Source organism: Vulpes vulpes, chromosome 6, assembly GCF_048418805.1.
Source record: "Vulpes vulpes isolate BD-2025 chromosome 6, VulVul3, whole genome shotgun sequence".
Lineage (NCBI taxonomy): Eukaryota > Metazoa > Chordata > Mammalia > Carnivora > Canidae > Vulpes > Vulpes vulpes.
This window is the reverse complement of record NC_132785.1, coordinates 26,829,436-26,855,021: the sequence shown is the minus strand read 5'-3', so window position 1 is coordinate 26,855,021 and position 25,586 is coordinate 26,829,436. Positions and strand designations below refer to the sequence as shown.

At 36.9% G+C, this 25,586-nt stretch overlaps 2 protein-coding genes across 5 annotated transcripts in view; one reads left to right on the top strand and one right to left on the bottom strand.

Annotated features, from left to right (window-relative positions):
• Positions 1–22,634, bottom strand: part of BORA (BORA aurora kinase A activator) — a 26,519-nt gene extending 3,885 nt beyond the window's left edge. The window contains exons 1-10 of one of the 4 annotated variants that reach the window (XM_026017704.2): positions 22,378–22,634; positions 20,721–20,888; positions 18,941–19,047; positions 15,960–16,005; positions 12,920–13,001; positions 8,596–8,661; positions 7,678–7,734; positions 6,973–7,199; positions 6,287–6,419; positions 3,539–4,152 (exon numbers count right to left, since the gene is read on the bottom strand). In XM_026017704.2, the coding sequence (XP_025873489.1) occupies positions 3,539–4,152; positions 6,287–6,419; positions 6,973–7,199; positions 7,678–7,734; positions 8,596–8,661; positions 12,920–13,001; positions 15,960–16,005; positions 18,941–19,047; positions 20,721–20,888; positions 22,378–22,515 (1,638 nt within the window). In that variant the 5' untranslated portion in view covers positions 22,516–22,634. Of the gene's footprint in view, positions 1–3,538; positions 4,153–6,286; positions 6,420–6,972; positions 7,200–7,677; positions 7,735–8,595; positions 8,662–12,919; positions 13,002–15,959; positions 16,006–18,940; positions 19,048–20,720; positions 20,889–21,853; positions 22,143–22,377 lie in introns of those variants that run through there. The other 3 variants (XM_072760691.1, XM_072760690.1, XM_072760692.1) reach the window with 3 other exon arrangements.
• MZT1 (mitotic spindle organizing protein 1) overlaps positions 22,033–25,586 on the top strand; it is a 19,823-nt gene continuing 16,269 nt past the window's right edge. Inside the window, exon 1 of the mRNA XM_026017705.2 lies at positions 22,033–22,344. Within this exon, the coding sequence (XP_025873490.1) occupies positions 22,272–22,344 (73 nt within the window). The 5' untranslated portion in view covers positions 22,033–22,271. The remainder of the gene's footprint in view (positions 22,345–25,586) is intronic.

The following is a 25,586-nucleotide window of genomic DNA, read 5'->3' as shown; positions in this document are numbered from 1 at the left end:
TACCAGAGCTCTAGATTCTATCCCATCTCCGTTCCTTCATGTATAAAACTCATCACTATTTTACAGATTATATTCATTGCACCAAGAGGATTAGATTCTAACTGTAAAACACTTGCCCTGGGTTCTGGTACTTGAAAAGGATATATAATCAATACCTATTAATAATTGTCCTGCCCAATTTCTAATTTTCTTTGTTCTTTTTATTCTTCTTCCTCTCCATTTAAATATGCTAGTTTCTCCCATCTAAAGTAAAAACAAAGTTAAAAAAGAAACTTTGGAAAGATCTTAAACTTTAATATTCTTTTCTAGCTACAATCACCCTTCTGTTCACCATTAAAGTTCTTCAAAGAGTTATCTACACAGTTTTTCCACTACTTCACCTCCTTTACCTTCCTTTCATTCACTTTTCACCACTCCACCTGAGGCTGTTCACTCACCAAATTACTTCCATTTTTAATTCAATAGCCACTTTTCAAGCCCTATGTCCCTTGCTCTTATTTTCACAGAACTAACCATTCTTTCTTTAAGATGTTCCATGACACTATGCTTTCCTCACCTCCCTCTCTCCTCTCTGGCTGGTCCTTCTCAGTTTCCTTTGGGGGCTCTGCTTCCTTTACCAAACCCTCAAAGTTTCATCAGGATTCCAAACATTGATTGGCTCACTGTTCTCACTCTATACAGTCCTGGTTGAACTTACATATACATTCACTCTGTTTTCATTTCACAAATATTTAACAAGTAGCTATTACATGCTCTGGGATAAACCAAAACATACATGATTGCTCGATAAACAGTCTGATTGGAAAGAATGCAAAGTGTATGTGGAATTATGAAAGGATATAATGAGATCTGGCTTGGCTAGTGTGATCAGGGAGGGCTCCTTTGAGGATATGATCATTAAGCTGTGAGCTAAAAAACTAATAGTTAACTAGGTAAAGTGGGAGAGAGAGGAATTCTAAGTAGTATATGGAAAGGCTCTTTTGACAAGAAGGAACATGGTTACTTAAAACTGGAAAGCTATTGTGACTGAAACAAAGAGAATGAAGGGAAACAAAACAAAGCTGATGAATATAAGGCAAAGGCCAGGCCACTGGATACTTTGCCAGCCATGCTACAAATTTTTAAATTAATACCAAAAGCAAAAACAAAACAACCCTCTCAAGCCCCTCAAAACCTTATAAAGATGTGCAAACAAAAAATAATAGAAGGGTTATTGTGTAAAGCTGGGAAACTTCCAAAAATTAGAACAAAAAAAGAGATAAAAAATATCTTGGAAAGATTTTTAAAAATTGGAGAATTAAAAGGAAATTCCAGAAAGAAATGTGTAAGATAGGAAAAATCTATTATTCAAAAAAAGATCCAAGAATGAAGGACATGAGTTTACAAATTGTAAGGCTCTGCTGAGTGTCCAGTACTATGGATGAAAAGATACACCAAAGAATCACTGAAATTTCTTAACACTGAAAACAAAGAAAAGGCAAAGAATGTCCAGGGGTAGGTAAATAAAAGAGAGATCAAGTATTAAAATGGTTTTAGATCTCTCACCAGCAAGAATGGAATAGAATCAATGAAACAATGCCTTCAAAGTCTGAAGGACAATTATTTCCAAAATCTCATGTGAGAGAATGAAGGATACATCAGACCTACAGTACCTATAAAATGAACTTTCACAAAGCCACCACCAGAAAATGTGTTCCAATAAAGTGAGAGGTAAACTAGGAAAGAGAAGAATGGAATGTAGAAAACATACGAGAGGTTGAAGGGAGACAGAAGACAGGAGAGGTGAAGGGAATCCCCAGTCTGATGAAGGGATCTTCTAGGTTGCCAGCATGTACCACACAGGAAGCCAACCAGTCTACAATAAAGCAAGTCAAAAGGGCCCTGGGAAAATATGGCTGTCTACAAATGTTTAGAAGCTACCTTTGTGGTAGGAAAATAAGAATGTCTGAAGACATTTTTAAACAATAAAATGCTCTGCCAAAGTTAAACATTATGATACGGCCCGAAGGGTCAAACTAAAACTGACTGGTAGATCTCACAGACAGAACCATATTTTAGCTCAATATAAGGAAGAGGCTTATAATGATAAGAGAAGCCCTAAAATGGACTAGAATATCCCTGCAGGCACTCAAGTATAGAGTGGATGACAATTTAGTAATGATACAGGTTTCCAATGGGATGATTAAAGTTTATTTCAATGAAAGCATTTTGATTCTTCTTATAAATGCTCTGGAAAAAAAAAAAAAAGAGGCAGTGAGGAAAAGGGAGAGAAAAGAAGTAACAATACCTTGAAGGCTAAACTAACCTGTAAGTGCTTTTTCACTTAGGAATCAAATTTAGAAGCTAACACATATAAAAGTGATTCTAGTGTATTTTTTCTGAGCAATGATCCTGAGAAGTCAGGAAAGACAATAGAGACATAAAAATATGAGCAGATGATTATATTTATTTGGGGTCATTTAGAATCCCTCTGAGTTTTAAATTTTAGCATTCCAAAACTGACAGCATTAAAACATTATACGGTGGTGGGAGAATAAAATGAATGACTACATACAGTGTTGGAAAAGCACCTGGCATATTGAAACACCGTGTACATTTTAGTTATCACTGAGTCACTACAAACTCTGATTAAAGAATCTGAACTCTAAAGCCATACTGCCAGAATTCAAATCGTGGCACCACTACTCGCTACCAATAGAGGTAATTTATTTACTTAACCTCTCTGATCCTCAGTTACCCTAACTGGAACATGGAGATAACAGTTCACCTATCTCACAAGAGTCAATAAATTAACACATGTAAAGTACTCAGAATAACGCCTGGAAAACGGTAAGAACTACTTAAGTGTTATTAGATGTTACTTTGAAATGGCAGGTAAGAATTGCCTTCCTATTTTAAAGTTGTTTAAAAATTCTCAGCCCCAACTATAGCAAGTAATGGAACAAATACCCTTCTAAAAGTAAATGCTGGCTCTAAAGTTTGTCAAATGGATTATGTTTCTCTGCTGTCAGATACTGCAAAATTGGAAATGTGTGGTTACATGAAAAATGTTGCTTATAAATCATTTTTTAAAAGTACAAAAAAGCATATACATAAAACTGCTCTAAACTCTATGTTTTTTTCCTCCCCAAATCATATAAAGGAAAAACAAAAACTACTGAAATTTTAAAAGACAAATACTATACCAGGAACTGAATTTTTTTGGTGCTCAGTCCACATGAGAGAGATGAATCCTTAGAAGGAGCCTGACCCTAGCATTCTATAAAAACAGAGCAGCTTGATTTCTTGTCTGCTCTCATCTTTTCTTACTCCTTATTTGAAGTATCACTTAATATAAATATTAAATATGCACCACCAGTCCCAATTAAAAGAAACTAATCCTCTTAGTATCACCATGTATGAATGTTTTTTAAAAATGTTATATATAAAGTTATATGATACTACAGCTCTCACATTTAACCCATCTTCTTTCTTAGTATAATCTCAAAAAAAGACAGAATAAGAGAGAAAAGGACTCTAGAATATTAAAATATCTTACCTGAATGTTACTGCTTTCACAAGGAATGACACTGCTTTCTGCAAGAGGTGACATGCATATATGAGAGTTTTCAATACTGAAGGCAATCCCACTCACAAAATCAGTCATGGGCAAACTCCCATTATCAACCGGCTCCTTAATCCAAGTGTTCTCATCTGCTATTTCTATAGGATCAACCATATCCACAGTGTTGTTCTCCTTCTCACTTTCAACATCCTGCAACAGTGCTAATTCTTTCTCAGAAGTGCTGGACTGATTCTGTGTAATCGACATGGCAGTCACTACCAAATGTGTGCCATGTGGAGAAGCGTCACTATTCAACTGCTGCAGGTGTAGTCCACCAGTGTCCATGGCTGGTGACGAGGCATCTGTAGGAGGAAGATTCACCTGATCTTCTTCATCTTCACTGTGAGCCTCGAGAGCAAAAGGTATCCGAATCAGTGAGGTCCGGTACGGAGTACCACCCGTACACATCTCAAGTCTCATAGGAGACCAGTTCTTAATTGGTGAGCAGCCATCTATATAAGGACTTCTGATACATGGATTAGTAATTCCGTTAGAATTTGTTGTTCCAGACGAATTATCAGGAGAATGAAAAGTAAACTTCCTTTGTTCTAAAAGAAAGGGAAAAACTGCGTCATAAAAACATGCAAATGGAAAAGACATTACTAAATGGTAATCATGCTTTAATGCCAGAAAAATTGGATTTCTAGAAGATTCTATTTATTGAAGTGAAATTTTGGTGTTAAAAACAAAGCACAAATGAATTTGTCTCAATAAGTAGGATATAAGAGTCTTCAAAAAGAAGTCCTCTGAAAAAAAAAAAAAAAAGAAGTCCTCTGGCACTTCCTTTTATTTAAACAAAATAATCCCTGAGAATTATTTCTTTGTAAACATACTGCTACTATTGGTGTTCATATACAAAGAAGATATTGAACAAATCAGCCAAGAGCTACAAATTAATAGCTGTAGCTGATAAATGAAGGAGGTAAAAACACTGCAAAATACTATCAGCAATGTTAAAAAGCAAGCATAAAATTGTAAAATGATGTTTGCAATAATGAAGAGCTTAACAATGATAAAATGATAAAAGTGCTTTAAAGTGTAATATTTTTATAACTTCGCTGGCTTAATAAAAACAAAAGTTTAAAAAAATGGGCAAAAGCCCATAAACAATCCCCCCAAAGGCAAATATATATATGAAGTGGTCAGCCACACAAATAATAAAGAATATGGAGGACAAAGCAATAAGCATTTGTTTAACAAAAAGTTAAGTATGAACTAAGAATCCCTCCCCAAAGTAAAGGGCCAATAAATATTCGGGAAGAGTTCAACACCATCACAATCAAAGATATAAAAATTAAAGCAGTAAGAGACACATTTCTGTAACATAAGTTAAGAAACAGTAATATCAGTGTTTCTAAATGGGAGAAACTTTTTTACATACTATTGATGAACATTCAATTGGTACAACTTTTTATGAAGAAAATTTGACAAAATTCATCAAGCTCCTTAAAAAAAATCAGGGCAGCCCAGGTGGCTCAATGGTTTAGCACCTGCCTTCCGCCCAGGGCCTGATCCTGGAGACCCAGGACTGAATCCCACATCGGGCTCCCTGCATGAAGCCTGTTTCTCCCTCTGCCTGCGTCTCTGCCTCTCTCTCTCTCTGTCTCTCATGAATAAATAAGTAAAAAAAATATTAAAAAAAAAAAACAATCACCCCTTTTGACCAAATAATTCCACCTCTGAGAATTTAACCTGAAGATATAAATACATACAACACAATGTTTACACAAAAATAGTTTTTTGATAAAGAAAAATTAGAAAAATTTAAATGTTCATCAGTAGTTGAAAACAAACAATACATCCATGATCAATGATTCAAAAATCATTGTTTCATACAGTAATAAATGATGTGAATGACCTACAAAAATATTCTGATACTTGGGAAAAAAGCAGACCACAGAACCATAGTGTGTGTGTGTCTATCTCCACACAAAGAATATACACATTTATGCAAAAGTACATAAACATACATAAAGATTAACAAAAATAGCTTTGGGTTTTCCAATTTATTATGAATAGCTTTTTATTGTAATTTTTTCAAAAGGACCTATATTTTTTTTCAGAGAAATTAACTCATTACAAAGAGAAATAATGTAAATTTCCACACACTATATTTACCTTACAAGTCTTACTCAAACAAATATATCTTTACAAAATACGAATATGAGATTACCAAAGTCTGAACCTGCAGATCAGAAGGCACACAGAAACCAACTTAACTCTAAGGTTAATCTTTTTCTGATTTCCTTTATAGGAATCCTTGATATAAATACTGCTAATCAGATGATCTGTTTAACACTAGCATAGAACTTTGTCAAGAATCCAGGTATTGTTCCTTTTGTAAAAAGGCCAGCTTTTAAATTTAAGAAGGTTAGTAGTCAGCGCTCTATAGTTTTTTTTGTTTTTGTTTTTTTAAGATTTTATTTATTTATTCATGAGAGACACAGAGAGAGAGAGAGACAGGCAGAGACACAGGCAGAGGGCAAAGGAGGCTCCCTGGCTCACAGGGAGCCCAATGTGGGATTCAATCCTGGGAATCTGAGCCAAAGGCAGACGCTCAACTGCTGAGCCACCCAGGCGTCCCAGAGCTCTATAGTAAGAACAACCTAAAAAAGAACTTCTTTAATAACAAATGTTGGTAAACATAAAAATTGAAATTAGGTATTTTCTTATGAAACATACCCGGGAGTGGAGTCTTTCCTATTTGAAATGCGATCGGTGAGAAAGTGGGTGAAGAAAGAGGTGAAGGGCTGGTTATACTTCCCAAGCTGTATTTTTTTGCACTGCCCTGAATAGGGCTGGAAGAAAACTGCCCCTGTGATAAAAATAAATAAAATTACATGGTTCTCTTTCTCTATTTCTTATACCATATGCTATTTATCTTCATCTTCAAAACACGTTTACAAAGTAGATCATATAAACTTGGTCATTCACCAAAAGGTAAGGCATCTTGTGACAAAAGCAATTAAGAAGACTGTTAGAAAAATTTTGAAATAGAATTATGTTAGTCAAAATAAAATATAAATGCAGTGTTTAAACAAACCATCCTATATCATACTAGCAACTGTTAATGAACAACTTTAAATTACTCCATGAATGTCAATTCTATTGTCATATATGGAAAACCTTACATAGAGTTCAGTAAATAACTTACATTGAAATTCCTTGAGACTCAGGATTAATCTGGTCATCCCCTATACCTCTAAATACAGAAATGAAGTCTGACCAAAATATTCCTAATGACAAAATGTGAACTAGTCTAATCCTCACAAAAATATAAAACCCAAAGACAACCATTCCTTGAGCACAAAATGGGCATTGTGGTCCATCTACAGCAAACTATAGTACATGTTCAGTATGCTTCTTACCGAACTTGGTGTCTGCACAGCACTCCTACACCGTACAGGAGATAAATCTATCGAATAAAAAACCTCAAGTGAGGCTTGAGCACCACTGCAAGGACTTCTGGGAGAAGCTGGAGGTAAGGAGTCAGAAATACTTCCATTGCCATCTAAAAATAGCTTTCTTCTGAGGGATGAAGAACTCAGGTTTCCAGGAGACTGATCTGAAAATTCATCAGCTCTAAAATAATCACCTATATTTAATATTAACAGAATAAAAGGCAAGGCTTGTCATTTTCAAGAGCAATTGCGCTTCAGTTACATGATTTTTTAAAAAACAGCATGTACTATATGTTTGAATTTTGTTCAATAAAGAGGGCAAAATTTAATTGCATATGTGACATTTGAAATCTGAAATTACTCCTTCTTTTTCAAGTACTTTATTATTAGTGTAGGTAAAACCAACATGATGTGCCCAAGAATAGTTTATGTCTAAAAATCATTTAGAATGTCAAACAACTCATTAGGAATGACAAACATTTTTTATCAGATAAAGGGCTAAAGCAAAATTCATTAGGACAAAAAGCAAAATTAAAGAAAAAGGAGAAATTTCAAGACTGTTTCCCCACTTCTTTACAAAGAGACATTGCCACCTATTTCCACTTACTTAAAGCCATCAAAACAAAACCTTCTATTTAAGTTATTAAAGGTTTAAACAAATACAATACTTACCTAATACATTTTCTAAATTAAAATCCACAGGAAGAGACAGCAATGTCTGACAAGCAGCTGGAAGCAAGCAGATAAATAAATACAAACATGGATAAATCAATGGAAGCATATTACATGCAATTTAGCATGTGCTTCCCAATCAACCATCTCCCCATGATGTTCCAGCCAAACTGAATTATTTATGCATTCTATTAAACAACATGCCACCTTTCTATAAGCAGTTTCCCACACCTTCCAGCACTGATATAAACCTGTGAACGGAAAGAGTTAACTCCTGGTTGTACTGCTGGCACTGGAATGAGAAAAGAAGCCAGTTTACAGCTGACTCCTGAACAACACGGATTTAAACTGCATAGGTTTACTTAAATGTGCATGTTTTTCAATAAATACAGTAAAGTACTATAAATGTAGTTTCTCTTCCTTAGGACTTTTTTTAACGTTTTCTTTTGACTTACTTTATTGTAAAATTACACTACAAATGACATACGAACTATATGTTGACTATTTATTAGTAAGGCTCCCAGTCAACAATGGGCTATTAGCAGTTGAACATTGTGGGAGCAAAAGCTATATGGATTTTTGAGTGCATAAGGGGTTCATACACACAGGCCCCATCTTGTTCAAGGGTCAATTGTATTTGGGGATAGATTTCCTCATTATTCACAAAATTTCAGAAAAATGTTTTCCAAAACCAGAAACCGTCTCCCATACTTCAAATAAGAAAACACACACATACTAATGTTATTTCTAAAACATGGTGGTATTTATCTATTCTAATTGTTTTTAAAATTAGCTCTCGTATAGTTCATAATTAAACAATTTCAATTCCAGAGTAAAGTGTTATCACACAAACACAATTTAAAATCAAATGTAGCTTAATGTGGAACATTCTTCATTTCAAATTATATTCACACTCACCGTTGCTTTTCTCAGAATGGATGGTCAGCTTTCTACCAATTGGAGAGTCACTAGTTATGTTAATACCTGTAAAACATTTTAAATGTCAAATCTTACATTTTATATTCTTAATTTCCTTCAAGAGTGACCTCTCCCAGAGTAAAAAAGTAAGCAAAGTGAAAACTTTTATTCTACAACACTTTAAGAATAAAATCTGTATAGCTAATAATTTGGCATGTTTCTATTAGTTTTTTAATTCTGAAGGAGTACAAATAAAACTTGAAGGATTACCACAGCAGATGAGGTACCAAGTAATAGTTTTTGAGGAAAGTATGGTTACTCTGTATTATGTCAACTTTAAAAGATTGAGGATGCATGTTAGTCAACCTCAAAGTCCTCAAACATATCCTCTGTTGCTTAATGTTTTGGCAAAATGGGTTATATAAATTGTCTGAATTAAAATGCCTGATAATTTCAACAAAACGTAAAATTTGATAAAACTATTTTGTTTCTTTTCATAACAGGAATCAAAAGTCAGGCTGCAAATATTTTTAAATTGAAAATGAATGACAACTAAAAAAAAAAAATGAATGACTACTAAGTTTCGGTGACTTGAAAGTTAGGTGAAAAAACAAACATACAATGACAAAAATGACCAATATAAACAAAATAAAAGGAAAAGGGAAGGAGCAAAAAAACCCCAGAAAAACAACAACAACAACAAAAAAAACAAGAAAGCTTAAAAGAACATTACAGAAGACTGATAACCTAACAAAACTAAATAAATGAATGAATAGGTGGGTAGATGGGTAAATGAATTAAAGTCTCCTAATAAATACTGTCAGAATGAGTAAAAAAAAAAAAAAAAACCACAAGAAAATTCTATATTTGAATGCTTTCTTTGCTGTAAGCAGTGTGACCTATAAAGTAAATGTAGTCAAGGCACTTCGCTGCAGAAAACTCTATAATGTCCTTGGTCTTCAGGCTAGAGCCCAAACACCTCAGCGTCATAGAAAGCCCTTCAAAACCTTGTCTGTCTCTAGAACAGTTGTCCTCCAACTAAACACTATTTGAGCACCTTAAAAAAAACGAGCTTCTCCCTCATATTTAGGTATTTCTCATGCTATTCTGACTTTCCTCCCTTAGTTGCTGAGTCTGGTTAATTAAGTTTCAGCTTAAATTGTCTTCCACCAGCATGCATTCCCTGACCTCCTTAGATCAGAAAAGCACCAACTGCAGCATTATCATGCTTTTCAACTCTTGTGAGTGATTCCTCAGTTGTTTCCTCCAGGAGGACTTCTTAAATAAGCTTTAAGAACACCATCAAATAAGAAAAAAAACTGATGTATTTGATTACATCAAAATAAGATTTCTTTGCAACCAAAGACATCAAGAACAAAAACAGCATAAATATGACAGAATGGGAAATGGAATTTGAAATCTTTAGAACCAATATAACCTTGTTACACAAGGTGTCTTAGAAATTAACAAGAAAAAAAAAGAGCAATCCAATATAAATATAACCAATATACTATAAATAAGTATTTTGCAAGAAAGGAAATTTCAAAGACCATTAGTATACGAAGAAATGAAAATTTCAAAAATCATTTAGAATGTCAAACAACTCATTAGGAATGACTAACATTTTTTATCAGATAAAGGGCTAGTGTCCAAAATTATAAATAACTTATAAAACTCAACAAAGAATAAATAATTCAGTCAAGAAGATATGAGGGCAAAAGACATGAACAGACATTTCTCCAAAGAAGACATGCAAAAAGCCAATAGACACATGAAAAAATGTTCAACGTCACTTGGCATCAGGGAAATACATATTAAAATCACAGTAAGATACTACCTCACACCAGTCAAAAGTCAGAATGGCTAAAATTAACAAGTCAGGAAACAAAAGATGTTGGCAAGGAAGTGGAGAAAGCAAAACCCTCTTACACTGCTGGTGGGAATGCAAACTAGTGCAGCCAGTCTGGAAAACAGTATGGGGGTTCCTCAGAAAATTAAAAATAGAACTAACCTATGATCCAGCAATTACACTACTAGGTATTTACCCCAAAGATACAAATGTAGTGATCCGAAGTGGCACCTGCACCCCAGTGTTTATAGCAGCAATGTTCAAAGCAGCCAAACTATAGAAAGAGCCCAGATGTCCACTGACAGATGAATGGATAAAGATGTGTTATATATGCACAATGGAATATTATCCAAAAGAATGAAATCTTGCTATGTACAATGGCGTGGATGGAACAAGAGGGTATTATGCTAAGTGAAATAAGTCAATCAGAGAAATAATTATCATAGGATTTCACTCATGTGGAATTTAAGAAACAAAACAGAGAAACAGGGGAAGGGAGGGAAAAATAAAACAAGACAAAATCAGAAAGGGAGACAAACCAGAAGAGACTCTTAATCATAGGAAACAAACAAGGGTTTGTGGAGGGGTGGAGGATGGGGACATGGGGTTAACTGGGTGATAGACATTAAGGAGGGCACACGATGTAATGAGCACTGGGTGTTATAAACAACAGATGAATTAACTCTACCTCTGAAACTAATAACACACTATATGTTAATAAATTAAGTGTAATTTAAATTAAATTTTAAAAAACAAAAGGCAAACATTTGAAACCTGGATAATGTCAAATGTTGGCAGGGATGTGGGGGCATAGGAATCAGTTGGTAGTTGTATAGACTGCGCATTCTGGAGAGCAGGCGGGCACTACATAGTCAAAACAGGTAAACACACAGCTCATATGCTAGGAATTCTCAGCCTATGTATATATTTCAAAGAAATTCTCACTCAAGTCCATAAATTAAAACACATGAGGATATTCATTGAAGCACCTTGCTGCACAAGTATTAATAGTAAAAGTTAACAGTATAAGCCAGTGTGAATCAACAAAACCATTTTTGCCTCTGACCAACCAGTATAAAGACCACATAAAAGGTTGAGTCATCTGTTCAAAAATCCAACATGAAAGGAGTTAGGGGGAAAAAACTAGTGTCTATGAAAATGCTACCTTGGATAGAAATTTTAGCACTGGGATGGACATTAACAGGCAACTATGTAGTTTAACTCCTTTATTTTAGAAATGAAAAGCTGAGGTCTAAAGATCTCAGGATCGCTTCTACAGGTTTATAGTAGCAGGGGGTCTCCAGCTCAGGTCTCTGTCCACTACTGCACCCTACCTTCAGTTTGTAATGGCTGAGAATACAGAATTCAACATAGAACATCTAGTTGTGAATCAAGGTTCTACCACTTTTATCATCTTTGTAATCCTGAATGAGTGCTCTAACCATTCTAAAACTAGGTTTTCTCATCAAATGAGGCCAATAATAGTATCTACCTCAAGTGAGCTGTTGTACAAAATTACTGAAAGCACTTAGCACTGTATAGCACATGGAAAGTGCTCAATTCATTTTACCTATTATTGTGTTTTTTTGATAATGAATGAAATAGTCTTTCTTACAATGAGAGCATAATTAATGTATGTTAAACAGAAGAATGGGCAATTTCACTGAAATGAGCATATATATATATACAAGTAATACTCAAACACTGCTCATAACTCAAAGGACAGTGAGAGCAAATATAACCATTTCCTGGAGGCAGAAAAATATTTGAAAGATTACTGGTTTGTCCTTCAATTTCCTCATTAATTTTGCATATAATCATCTATATTACACTGCCCTAGGTCAAGTGTCCATATTTCTTCTATCTTTATAAGAAATCGGCAAATTAGCAAAAAAACAAAACAACTTAAGAGTTTAATTTTAAATATTAACCTTGAAAATTAGGCAGAAATCACTAACAGCTCAGTTCTTGATTTATTATCAACCATTTTGGCATCAATGGATCCTCTGTAACCATCATAACGGATATTCATAATGGTCATAAAGAAAAAGTTAAATTCAAGATAAAATGGCCATAAAAAGAATTCAGTATATTTTAGTCACATTTTAAACTGTAACCTCTAAGCATTTTTGCTGCTGACACACAATGTTACGTTAGTTTTACATGTACAACATAGTGATTTGACAACTCTATAAAACTCTATAGATTATGCTCTGTTCACAAGTGTAGCTACCATCTGTCACCATACAATGCTATTACAGTATCGCTGAATACATTCTCTTTGTTGTACCTTTTATTCTCGAGTTATTCATTCATTACTTGGAAGCATGACCCTTAAAGGTATCCAGAAATCTAATATCAAGCTCCTTACCAAAGCAATAAGCTGACACTTCACTGTATATTGCTCTACATTCACTGAGCTTTATGATTCTATGATTTTTATAATTTTTATTCATAAGATTTTTATGCACTCACATTTACTGGAATGATATTCTGAAAGCTGTTTCCCTTCATGATCCGTCCAAGGAGAGGGTACAATGACATCTTTTGTGAAAAACTAGAAAAATTAAAGTTATACAATTAGGCATAATTTCCCTCCCCCAAATATAAATAAGTACCTATGTTATTTTCAAATAATCATCAAACGTGATACAGAAAGACTTTACAGTTACATTTGAAAATTTTAATACTTAAAAGCACAAATGACCAAAGGTAAAATAAATGTAACATATATATATAAAGAGAGATGTTACTATTTCCACCACTTAAATTTAAAACTTGCAAATTAATCTAAGGGCATTAATCATAGAGAAATATTTTAAATTCCTCCCAATTGGGGAGGGGGGCAAGGTGGAGATGACAAAAGGGAATATGAAGAAGGGAGAAATAAATGCAAATAAATATAAAAGTAAGCTCCTAGAATGGTATGCTGGAACTGGCTTATACTGGCTCTCAAGATCTAATTATTAAATTTTCAGGAATTTTGTGCATCAGTTGTTAAAACCAACATTAAAAACTTGTAAACTTACAATTAAGTATATAAAAAATAAAGGTCACAAAAGCCCCAACTCTCTACTTGCTAATTGTTTTACACTGACCAGTATCCATGCTCTTGAGATTAATCAGAATGGTGGAACTCCCACTGCACTTCTTTTACCATTTGGTAATGTCACATCAGTAACTTGAAACTGGTCATGGTCGGAGTATTCACATTACAGATAGCAGCAATCACTAAAAATCATACTCCTCCCTCAGAGGGCCAGCTGTCAAACATTTATCAGTATACCACTGGCCAGTATATTCAAATGGAGGTAAGAGCATTTGGATACATATTTTTACTTTTTTCATTCCAGATATAAAGTCTAATACAGTGTTTTTTTTTTCCCTTCCCTCTCTCTGTTTTGGAAGGAATTCAAAGCATTTTCTTTTTTTTCCCCTTACATAATCTCTACACCCAATATGGGGCTCAAATTCCTTAACTCTGAGATCAGGATCCTGAGCTCCACCGACTAAGCCAGCCAGCCAGGTACCCCCAAAACATTTTCTTTATATTTTGCTAAACATATGGTAAAGAACAATTTCTTTGACATGAGGAAAGATGTAAAAAAAAGCGGGGGTGGGGGGCGAGGGGAGCAGAGATTATGATATGTACAATTTCCAGGAGAAAAATATGAAAGACCCACCCCCACCAACTAATGAAGCAATGTATTTAGTTCATTCAAAATTAAAGACCTATACACCCAAATTAACAAGATGAAATTTTTAAAGTGATTAGAATAATACAAATTAAGAAGCTGAATAATAATCAGTATTGCAGATAGAAGAAAACAGTGGGTATGATAACATGACCAGGAGTAAAAACTGCTGTAACCTTTTGGGAGAGCCACATTGCAAAATTTACCAAAACTGAAAACACAAAGCCTCTGACTTCCCAAGTATGTTGCAATCACACAAAGATATATGCACAAGTGTGTCCACTGAAATATTATTTGTAATAGAAAAACATCAAATACAACGTAAGTAAGTATTAGTAGGGGCTCAGTTAGGTTACGATACATTAATACAAAGGAATACTATGCCATTACTAAGAATCAGTATGTGCTAAAAAAAAAAACAAAAAAAAAAACAAAACAAAACTAAGGAACATTATTAAGCAAAAAAAGATGCAAAACAGTATGAGAATGATAATACTATTTGTTAAAGGCCATTTGCATTATATACATAAAATTAATCTAAAAGTATAAAAGTCACATAGTTACTTTTAGGAAGTAAGATGGGAAACAAGAAGCTCTTTATTTTCACTTCATAATTTTTCTTTGAAGCCTAAACTTTGTTTATACTATCTGCATGTATTTATTCTAATATTTATACATTTGAAAATATTTGTTTCTGATACATTAACTTGTTTCTGATACACTGACCCTAATTTTCACTCTGATTTTATTTTCTTAAATTTTTTGCTGAATTTCCCTTTAAAATTGAGGCTTCTAAAGGGAAAGCACATTTTCTAAAATGTTGGGAAATGGGAAACAGTCTGAGAGTATTCAACTGTGATGGAATCGAGTGATAGATCAGAATGAAAATTCTGAAGTTACTAGATAAATAAGCAGATAATATTTGGGAGGAGGAAAGCACATGCAAGAGTTTTTGAAGAAATATGCTATATCTGAAACACAAGGGGCCAATATCAACACTAGAAAAATAAGAGTGGGGGGATGGGCGCAGCATCACTTAATTTCTATACACACACCATAGCTGAAGTGTTCTGGGATTCAGAAGAGTTGAAGATAGCTAAGGAATAGGGGTGGGTAGAGAGGGCTGGCAAGGGAAAAAGGAAAAACAGGTATTGTCATGACATAAAGACTTTCTGGGAAATAACTAGATAGATAACCCTGGTTTGCACTCTAGGAGGAGATCATCAAATAAATGAGCAAAAAATGAAAAACCTGGTTTATTATTTTTATCTAAAAAAAACCCCTACATGTGTAATATACTTTCTTCTATGTCTTAGAAAGGTATTTTATTTCATGAAATATATTGTTTCTTGAAAACTCAAAGCATTAACAACAACAAAAGATGAAACTATTGCCAATGCCAATCTCGATTTTCAAGGTCTGAAAATATTCAACTTCCCCTATACAAACTCCAACTTGAAACAGAAGTTTGTGCTCATCAGTATCCTGAAGGCACAAGGAAGACAAACTGTTTGATAGGCCCTGAGAATGAAAAGATAAGTGAAGTACAATATTGGCCAAAAAAAGAATTTAGTCAAGGGGAGAGAAGCACTAAACCAATCATTACAATATTGTAATAGCAGCACTATGACCGGCACTGGAATGGCTGAAGAACACTGGTCTTACGGGAGTACAGAGGGGCACTTGACACGGCTAGGGACAGGCCAGGCTGGTAGGTTCTGGGATAGTAAAAGATTTAAAGGAAGTCATCCTAAAAGAGGTGACGTGCACGCAGAATTGATGCTTAACTGGCTTTATGATCAGTAACAGTTTTAAGTTACCTCTTCAATGGCTTTTTGTCTTTTGTCTTCCACATCTTTATCTATTCTATACAGAGATAAAGAAGAAACATAACCATGCCATTACTTCAGCTGATTGAACATTTAAAATAATAAGCTTTCAAAGAAATAATTTCCTTCTGTTGAAAACTGGCAAATGTTAGGCTCATTAAAAAAACAACAACCTGTATCTTATCACATTTAGTAAATGACAGTATTTGGATATTTGGCATTGTGCTGTTAGGCTTACCTCCCTCCTTTCCATTCAGTTTGAATGGAATAGTATTTTCTGTTAAAGGGCTTACACTGATATAATTTTTAAATTACTATTAACAACATAAAGTAATTTGAATAAACTTTGTTCTTTAACTATCACAAGAGGCATTTCATTCCACAGAAATCTATTGTTCAAATTCTTTTTCTTCAATTATAGCAAGTTTATCATAGCCATAATTTTAGAATCAACTCTTACTCTGAAATAGAAGAAAAGAAACTATCATAGTTCTGAATTAAGGAACAAAAATATTAATTATGAAATAAAATATTGACAATATAGAATTCTGTCCAAATGATTTTTTTTATTTTGATACAATATGCAATTACAGCAACACAAGTTTATCAGCTACAAGATTTAACAAAATGTTGGGTCTCCAGCATGAGGCATAGACTTGCCAAGGACTAAGCAGCTAGCCTTAGAGGACCACTTTAATCTGTCCCAGGGAAGACTATTTGATTTCTGTTAATAAGTTGGTAAACACTTCTTTTTACAACAATTTAAAAGAATGTCTCTCCAAATTTTTCATATATATATATTAGTAGCTTAACAAACCTCATATAAGAATATGTTTCACAAATTAAAATCAAGTGAATTTTTCAAGTAAAAGAATGATGAGAAAATAGACTACAGTGATAATCCACATATCTCAGCTTGAACAATAGCCATTTTGGGGGGCAAATAACTCAGTTCTCTTAATCTTATCATGCACATAAAGCAGGTCAAAATGACAGTGCATAGTAACAGCATATAATATTTAGTAAGCTCTGATTTAGTATTACCTCATTCAGAAATATTTTCTGCTGCATCAGACGGACTAAGAACCTGAAATATTTAGGGGATTGCTAGAAGCAGTGAAAATCAGTTTAGGCAAATATTTACCACCTGATCATGGAAGGTTCTAAGAAGTCATATAGGACAGAGTATCCTGACCATTATATCACAGAACACTGGCATGATGCATCTAGGTTACACGGATACCCTGAATGGATCCTGAGTAGAGGAGGGCCTTTTCAGGACTGTTCAACTTCTGTATGGACAGACTCATTTGCTTACACCCATCTGCCTTATTGTCATCACTTTTTATGAGTAGCAGTATGAAAGGGTGGGAAGCACTGAAACTGGGAACTCAGATTAGAAAGGAAGAGGCACTGGAAGCCACTGCTTGTTTCTAAGAATGAATCAATGTTTTCTTGAGACTACTCACCGTCCTTTGTAGAAGCCATAAACATTTATTGAATTACATTAGTAAATTATATTAAAATTACGGTCTTTCCCACTCTTTTCCTCTCTTTTGTATTACAAATCTACCTACTGAAATACACCAAGATTCTTTTCATAAATCTACCTAGAGAATACATCATTTATGAATAAGTATAGAAATGTTGTGCCACAACTTTGGTTAACTGTATTGTTGGTTCATATTAGAAATAATAGTCTATACTTCTTCAGTATTCCTCAATGCGCTCAATAAATACCTCTTAACTAAGATAACATTTGTCCATGATTGAATATATCAAGAGGCAAATAATAAAGCAAATAGTTTGTGTGAAACAAACAAAAAAAAAATCAGTCTAATTTGATGTCACCCATTTGCTTTTAGATTCTGAAACTTTCACTTTCTCTTCAAAGATACTATTTATTTTTAAGTTAAAGTTCTTTTACGCTCTCTCTCCATTCTAGTCCCTTTTTATAACACTTCTAGATGGACATTAATTGTGAGTGAATGGTCATCAAGTTACGAAGCAAGAGAGGAAGGGGTAGAAAACCAGGACAAATATTTGCAAAAGTATTGCAACATATATACGTTTTTCTGTGACTGAATTCTAAAGTTAAAGAGAAAACAATTATCCATTATTCTGGAAAGACAACACATGTACCTTGGGACTGAAAATTAAAAGGTGGTTACATCAGTATTCAATTGTTTCAAATATCTAAAAAATCAGACTATAAAACTGACATCAAGAATCCCCAAAACTATTAACAAACACTGTTATTTATAATTACAGATTACAGTAATATGTAATCAAAAGCTAGGTGTGTTCCACCAAAGAAGTACATGTCGTCTCTATGTTGGACATCATCAAGCAGCACAGCACACCAGTCCAAGACACACCAGTGCTTAGAAACCTATATAAAATATCAACAAGTTAAGGCTGCTCTGATTAACAGATTGACTGCAATACAATGTAATTTAGATCCCTAAGGGTCATATATCAAAGCTGGATAATATCTAGAAAAGCTCTCTCTGTTGCAAATGGATACCATTTCATTTAATGTGTTTGAATTTGGTGAGGGGATTTTAGGCTTCCTCAAACACAAACAAAAATGAAAGAGCATTTTGCTTTACTCCATACCACAAAAAACAAAACAAAACAAAACAAAAAAAACACAAACAATACAAAAACTCAATGGGAAAAGCCACAATCATATAGAAAGGTACAAATTGCAAAATGGTCTTGCAAAAAAAAAAACAAAACAAAAAAACACAGAAGATCCCTACTCAGGTTTAAAACTGTTAGCAAGGGAATCTTCTTTCTGGATATAGTTCTTTCTTTGAACTCACTCTTCATTTAGGTACAATAAATCTGTATCAGAATCTTTCCTCCCTGATATCTTTACATATAAATATATTCAACTTTTGGAATTTCCTATCTTTCTTCACTTAATAATATGTTATTATACTCAGATACAAAAAAGGAAAACTTACCGAGAATGACTTAAGTATAAAGCTTGACGATGAATGTCTTCTGGGTCTATTTCTACAGGATTTATTACAGCTAGTTGATCAATAGACCACCTAAATTTCCCTGGAGTCTTAACAAAAGAAAGTGAACTTATGAGTAAAAGCAAACTAAAATACTTCATCAAAATGCTAACCAAAAAGCTAACCAAAATGTCAGCTTCAAAAATAATGTGAATGGTTATAATGCAAAAGTATTTTAAAGCTGTATTTTAAAATTTGGCTTTACCACTAAATTAAATGGCAAATGATAATCAAATCACACTAAATCAACTGGCCTGTATTTTAAAATATCTGAATCTTCCATCTGGGCGATTTTTAAAATTGCGTAATGATAGGAAAAATCACAGTAGAGTAATAAAGGTATAGAAATTCCAGAATACTCATCAACAATGCAACATACCCCAGTAAAAGTAAAAATCTCTTATCAGAGTTATTAAAGGTCTTTACTTTCACTAATAATGAATTGAAATGAAATGAAGTCCTAACTACAGAAGTGCCTGCAAAAGATCATAAAATAGTTGACCCTTAAAATAATTAGGAAAAGTAATCATTGCTACTCTTCTGCATTCAACTATCCAACTGAACCAGAAACTTGCCCAAATCCTAATCTGTAATTTGGAATGCATTTTTGACAAAATTAGGCTTAAAAACCCAATATCCTACACATTCTGGCTTTGAGGATTAAGTTGCAGCCAATCTATTATTTATTCTATAAACAGGTAACTAAAATGGAATACAGCTGAATCAAAAATCATGAGGTCAGATTAACTCAATATAAACTGCCTAACTGTACAACTTAACTTGCTCTTTGTTTAAGCCGACATGAAAATATAGCATAAACAGCCACGCACTTTGCAGTTTTTCTAGGTAATTTACTAGGTTAAAAGATCATACTTCAAAAGAACGCCACGGTAGCAAGTAACAGTAAAAATAAGCTAGAGTAATAGCCTTTCCTAATCTCCAAAGGAGCACTTTCCCTTCCATAGCACCCTTAGCCACCTTAACCACTAACAGCACATATATTGTTTTGAAGTTGCTGGATTAGTTATTCTTTTCCTTTAGAGTAGATGTTGGCTTCTTTGTATACAATCTGCAAGCTAATAATGAATGGAAAAATAAATTATTTCATGACATGTGAAAATTACATGAAATTCAAACATTCATAAATAAAGCTTTATTGAAACACAGCCATGTTAGTTTACATATTACCTATGGCTGCTTTTGTGATACCAGGCAGAGGCTGACTAGTCTTAACAGCAACAAGATGACCTGTGAAGCCTGAAATATTTACTGTCTAGCCCTGGAGAGAAAAAGTTTGCTGATCCCTGCATTAGAATAGAAGCTCCTTGAGAGTTTGTGTTTAATGACCCTGACTTATTCTTTATGCTTCGTACTTTAACACACAGCAGCAATCAAATAGGTTTGCTCAATAAAGGAGAATAATTAGATGACATAGCTTCTCTTTGAATGTGTTATTAGTAAATACATAATCAACCACAGTATCTAGCTATATCCAGTTGCAAGAAGCCTAGACATTATCTACTGAAAGGAAAAAAAAAGACAAATGTTGGCAAAAAAAAAAAATCTACCTAACTTATTATTAGCCCAGTCACTACAGTGAACATTACAATTAAGAAAGCAAATTCCCCACATACGTGCTCCATAATAAATTTCTCCCTTAAGTTGTAAAGAAAGATGTTTACATGTTAAGATAATTTGTATATGTTAGTCAAGAATAGCTTACTGGTAATTTCCTTGATTTAAAAACAGAAGGACTGGAGAGAGTTTGTTCATGGAGATTAGAATAATCACCGGGACTTTCAAAAGGATTCAGAACTGGGACCCTTCCTGGAGTTTCCGGTGTTATCTGCATTCCTGATTCTTTGACATCTCCCATAGCACAGAGAGAAAACTAAAAAAAAAAAAAAAAGGCATTATGAACAATAAAACTGGCACATTCCACATTCATTTTGACAACTAAAATGTATTCAACAAACATTTTGCATAAAGAACTCAAAATCTAATGCTCTTGGGTTGTTTATAGTTTACAAAAGGCATCACATACATTTTCTAAAGTGATCCTCGAAATAACCTTGAAGACTAGAGAGGTACGGGATATGATTAGGGATATCATTTTGCAGAAGATTTAAACTCAGAGAAGCTAAGTAGCACAAAAGTAGCAGTCAACCGCATATGAATGAGCTCAGTCAGGTCCGCTTTCGAAGCAACGAAATGGGACTAGAGGCACAAAACTCTTTCCAACTAAAAGGCTATAGTTTCAACTAAAACCTATAGTTTCTTTATTCCTTATTTCAAGTCTCCAAACACTTAACATACTTCGGATATCCCAGCAATTGCCTATCAAACGACAGCTGCTGAGCAACAATTATTTGCAGCAGGCAGATGTATACGAGACAAGGAAGCTTAAGCACGAGTGTCTTTCTTCCACTTTAGCCCCAAAGCACGGCTGATTAGGGCTAGGAGACTAACCGCCCTTCGGTTGCCTCTCGTCACACATCCTCCTTGCGCTAAGACGTCCAGGGTAGAAGGCAAGACTGCATTACTTTCAGCCCAAAGGGGGTCGGTACGACTAGGGAGAAAGGATCCACTTCTGGAAGGCTGAAGCTGCTGGCTTCCTTGGGGGTGAAGAGCAGAGGTGGACACTCCAGCCAGTGTCACTCCCAGTCCTAAGCGATCACAGCTTGGCGCCCCCCCCCCCATTCCCCCCACCCCCACCCTCTTCCGCACCTATTCCCTCGCTGCTCCCATTCCCCCCCCCCCCCCCGGGGGACAGCGGGCAGGTGGGTCGGCAAGGGAGGAAAACGGGGCTCTCCAACTCAGGACAGGAGGAAAGGCCCGGGGCTACAGAGAACGTACCTAGCGGTGCGTATAAAAAAGGAAGCCCCCCCAGTAGGCGACTCCAGGGCGCTCCCGGGGGGCCAGGCCAGCTCCCACGACAGGCATAGACTCTTTAACTCCCCGCTTCCGCGCTGTCTTAGGCCAACCAGCGCACAGGCCCCGTGGGGGAACTGGCCAATCGCGTCGCACCGCCGTCCGCGAACCAACCAATCGCATCGAGGCCGCGTAGCAAATTCGAATGGCAACTCCCCGCTCCGCATTCCGCGCAGAGTAACGAGGCTCCAAATTTAAATCAACGCAGCCTCACGCCGGCGACGAGCGCGAGGGGCGGAGCCTGCCCGGCGTGAGCGGGGGACGCGTGGTGTGATTGCCCGGGAGAGAGGCCGGCGCTCCAGTTCCGGGTCAGGCCCTTCTCCCGCCTCCCGCGGCCTCCGCCATGGCGAGCAGCAGCGGCGCCGGGGCGGCGGCGGCGGCGGCCAACCTCAACGCGGTGAGGGAGACCATGGACGGTGAGTGCCCGTTTCTCCCCTCCCCGCCTTTACCTTGTCTCCGTTTCCCGCAGCCAGGGCCCCCAGGCGGCGGGAAGCCAAGAAGGACTTGAGGTCCACTTCCGGCCCCGGACGGCATCTCCGAGGATCCTCCCAGGGGACCCGCCGAGGCCGTGGCGCTGAGGGTGCCATCCTTCGAGAGCGCTCTCTGGGCTGCGGCGTGCTGTGTCGCGCGCACGGCGTTCCAGCCGCCACGTCAGCCGGGCGCGCGCGCCCCGCGCCTCACGCCCCCCACACGCCTCACGCGCCTCACGCGCGCCGCCCGCTCCCCACCCGCTCCCCGCGCGCCTCACGCTGCGGCGGGCTCCGGGCGCCGCCCCCCCCCCCCCCCCCCCGGCGGGGCGCCGCTTCCTCAGAGGCCCGAGCGGGAGGGAGCCGCCCTCAAGACTGCAAGCCCCGTGTGGAGAGCGGCCTTGTGCGTTTGGTCACCGCGATGTCCTTTGTCCCTGACGCTTGTTCACTGTGCGGCGAGCGGGCGAGGCGCCCCGCCCTCAGGAGCGCTCCGAGTCGTCGAGGAGCAGGTGCCGCGGGCGTCTGAGGCTGTGCGCCGCTTTACCTGTTTCCGAGGCACGTGGGTGGCCCGCGCGCACGTGCTGGAAGACGACGGGCCCTGGACTCAGGTTGTCCCTACCCTCGAGTGAATGCCGGTTCTGACACTGCTCCCCGTGCGGGGGCGGGGGGGAGACAAGCTATGTAGACGTCTTTGAGCCCGTTTCTTTCTTTTCTATGAAGTGAGGTCACCTCCTCCCAAAACAACTTTGTGAATATTTAAGACCACAAAGCAAAGGCGTATCAGAGGCGATAAAGCAAAAAAATAGTTACCATGACCTTTGGGTTGTATTACATGTACATCCCACTACTTGCGGACTCCGTTGTCTCCATTTTATCGCATCCACTTATGGGTTTGATGGATGTTGAATGTTGCCTTTTTTTTTTTTGCATTTTCCAGGGGGTTACTAACATGAGTCTTCGTCTCTATTGAAACATAACTCTGGGGGATCCCTGGGTGGCTCAGCGATTTTGGCGCCTGCCTTTGGCCCAGGGCGGGATCCTGGAGTCCGGGGATCAAGTCCCACATCAGGCTCCCTGCATGGAGCCTGCCTCTCTCTCTGCCTGTGTTTCTGCCTCTCTCTCACTCTCATAAGTAAGTAAGTAAAGTAAGTTAAATAAATAAATCTTTAAAAAAAAGAAAGAAAGAAACTTTGCAGTTTTCAGTTGTGCCAGCCTTCCTGCTGAATCTCCCTGTTGGCTTCCCTTACTGATACAGTCACTCCTTAAAGGGCTTCCAGTAAGATTTCTGGCTTTTTCTGCACAGGTTGCTGCTTTCCTTTACATTCTTTTTTTTTTTTTTTTAAGGTTTTTAAAATTAATTTATACATGAAAGAGAGAGAGAGAGAGGCAGAGACACAGGCTGAGGGAGAAGCAGGCTCCAAGGAGGGAGCCCGACGCAGGACTCGATCCCCGGTCTCCAGGATCAAGCCCCAGGCCGAAGGTGGCGCTAAACCGCTGAGCCACTGGGGCTGCTCTGCTTTCCTTTTCAAAGAACTATGTACATTAGAACGTTTGCATCTAACTTTTTACTTACCAAGTATCTATTTTGCTGTTTCTCTGAAAAGAAAACAGACTTTATTCTTTAAAGATTTTATTTATTTTAGAGGTGGAGGCAGAGAGAGAGGAACAAGGCTCTACTCCATCCCATGACCCTGAGATCAACCCTGAGCTGAAATCAGGAGTTGGATGCTCAACCCACTGAACTACCAGGCACCCCAGAATTTTATTAACATCATATTCAGCCTATTTCCCATTCTTTCTTAGTGTACCACATTATAGGTTTCCCCAGCTATCTGGAAGCAGACTGGTCCCATGAAACCTTTCCTAAGCTTATGTAAAGTGAAGAGCCAATACGAATTGGAAATTTTTTTGAGCATTCTCAGACCCCAAAAAATAACCTTTCTTAGGCTTTTGTGATGCCCTAGGACACATCTTGTTAACAGGTGCACAAAATAAATAGAGATAAAGCACAGATGCCCCCAGACGCTAGTTTAAGGCTCTGGGAGCTTCATGGCAAGAGATGGAGTTTAGTTCCTGGGGAAGGAGCTTGGCAGTAACAAACAATAAATGCTGGGGTTATGTGCTGGCTCTAATGGCCTATCGTAAACAAACACTCAACACTATTTTCACTTTTTGCCTATTTTCATAAAAGAAAAATTTATTGGATTTCTTTTGGTTAGCAAAAATAGCTACTAATGTATGGCTTCCATAAAAGCAAAGTGAAATAAGACAAACTTTCAAAAAGTGAGTGATGGTTATATTGTCTTACATCTTTGCTTGGAAGCCGGTAGGTCTTTTAAAGAGTAGAGTATGAGGCCCCACTTCTGTCAATTTTCTTATGATGGCTATACTTAGGTTCCTCATTTATACGGCCACAAAATCCTGTTTGAATGGAGAACTCCCAATTTATCACTGGTGGAACTATTGATGTACAAATGAGAACTGACTATTGGTTGGGTCATTAATATTTTCACTGGTTGGAGTGTGTGTAAAATGAAGATTATTGAGAGTGTAAGAACAGGAAAAAGTGAAGAAATACAGATTTTTTTAAAAAATAAAAATTGAGAGGCTGTATGACTTAGAGAACACTGCTCCTTCATATACAGTTAGTCCACAAATCTCAAGATAAAAAGGCCGCAGGTTGGCACTGAATCAACATTTGTTAAATGCGGCAGCTAGGGAATACCATGTCCATTAGAACTCTAAACTTCCAGAAAATCCTTGGTATTATGCCATAATTGGAGTCCAAGACAGTCACATAAAATATGAAGTTGAATTACTGCAAAATTAATGGAAAACTTTTCCATGTTTAATAATTAAGACACAAAGGTAAACACACTAAAAACACACACTGTAAATAATTGATCATAAACTGAACTGTAAAAATTCTACATGTTCTTATTTTATTTTATTTATTTATTTATTTTTATTTATGATAGTCATACAGAGAGAGAGAGAGAGAGGCAGAGACACAGACACAGGCAGAGAGAGGAGCAGGCTCCATGCACCGGGAGCCCGACGTGGGATTCGATCCCGGGTCTCCAGGATCGCGCCCTGGGCCAAAGGCAGGCGCCAAACCGCTGCGCCACCCAGGGATCCCCTCATTTTTAAACTATTTTATTTAATTATTAGAGCAAGGGCGCACACATACC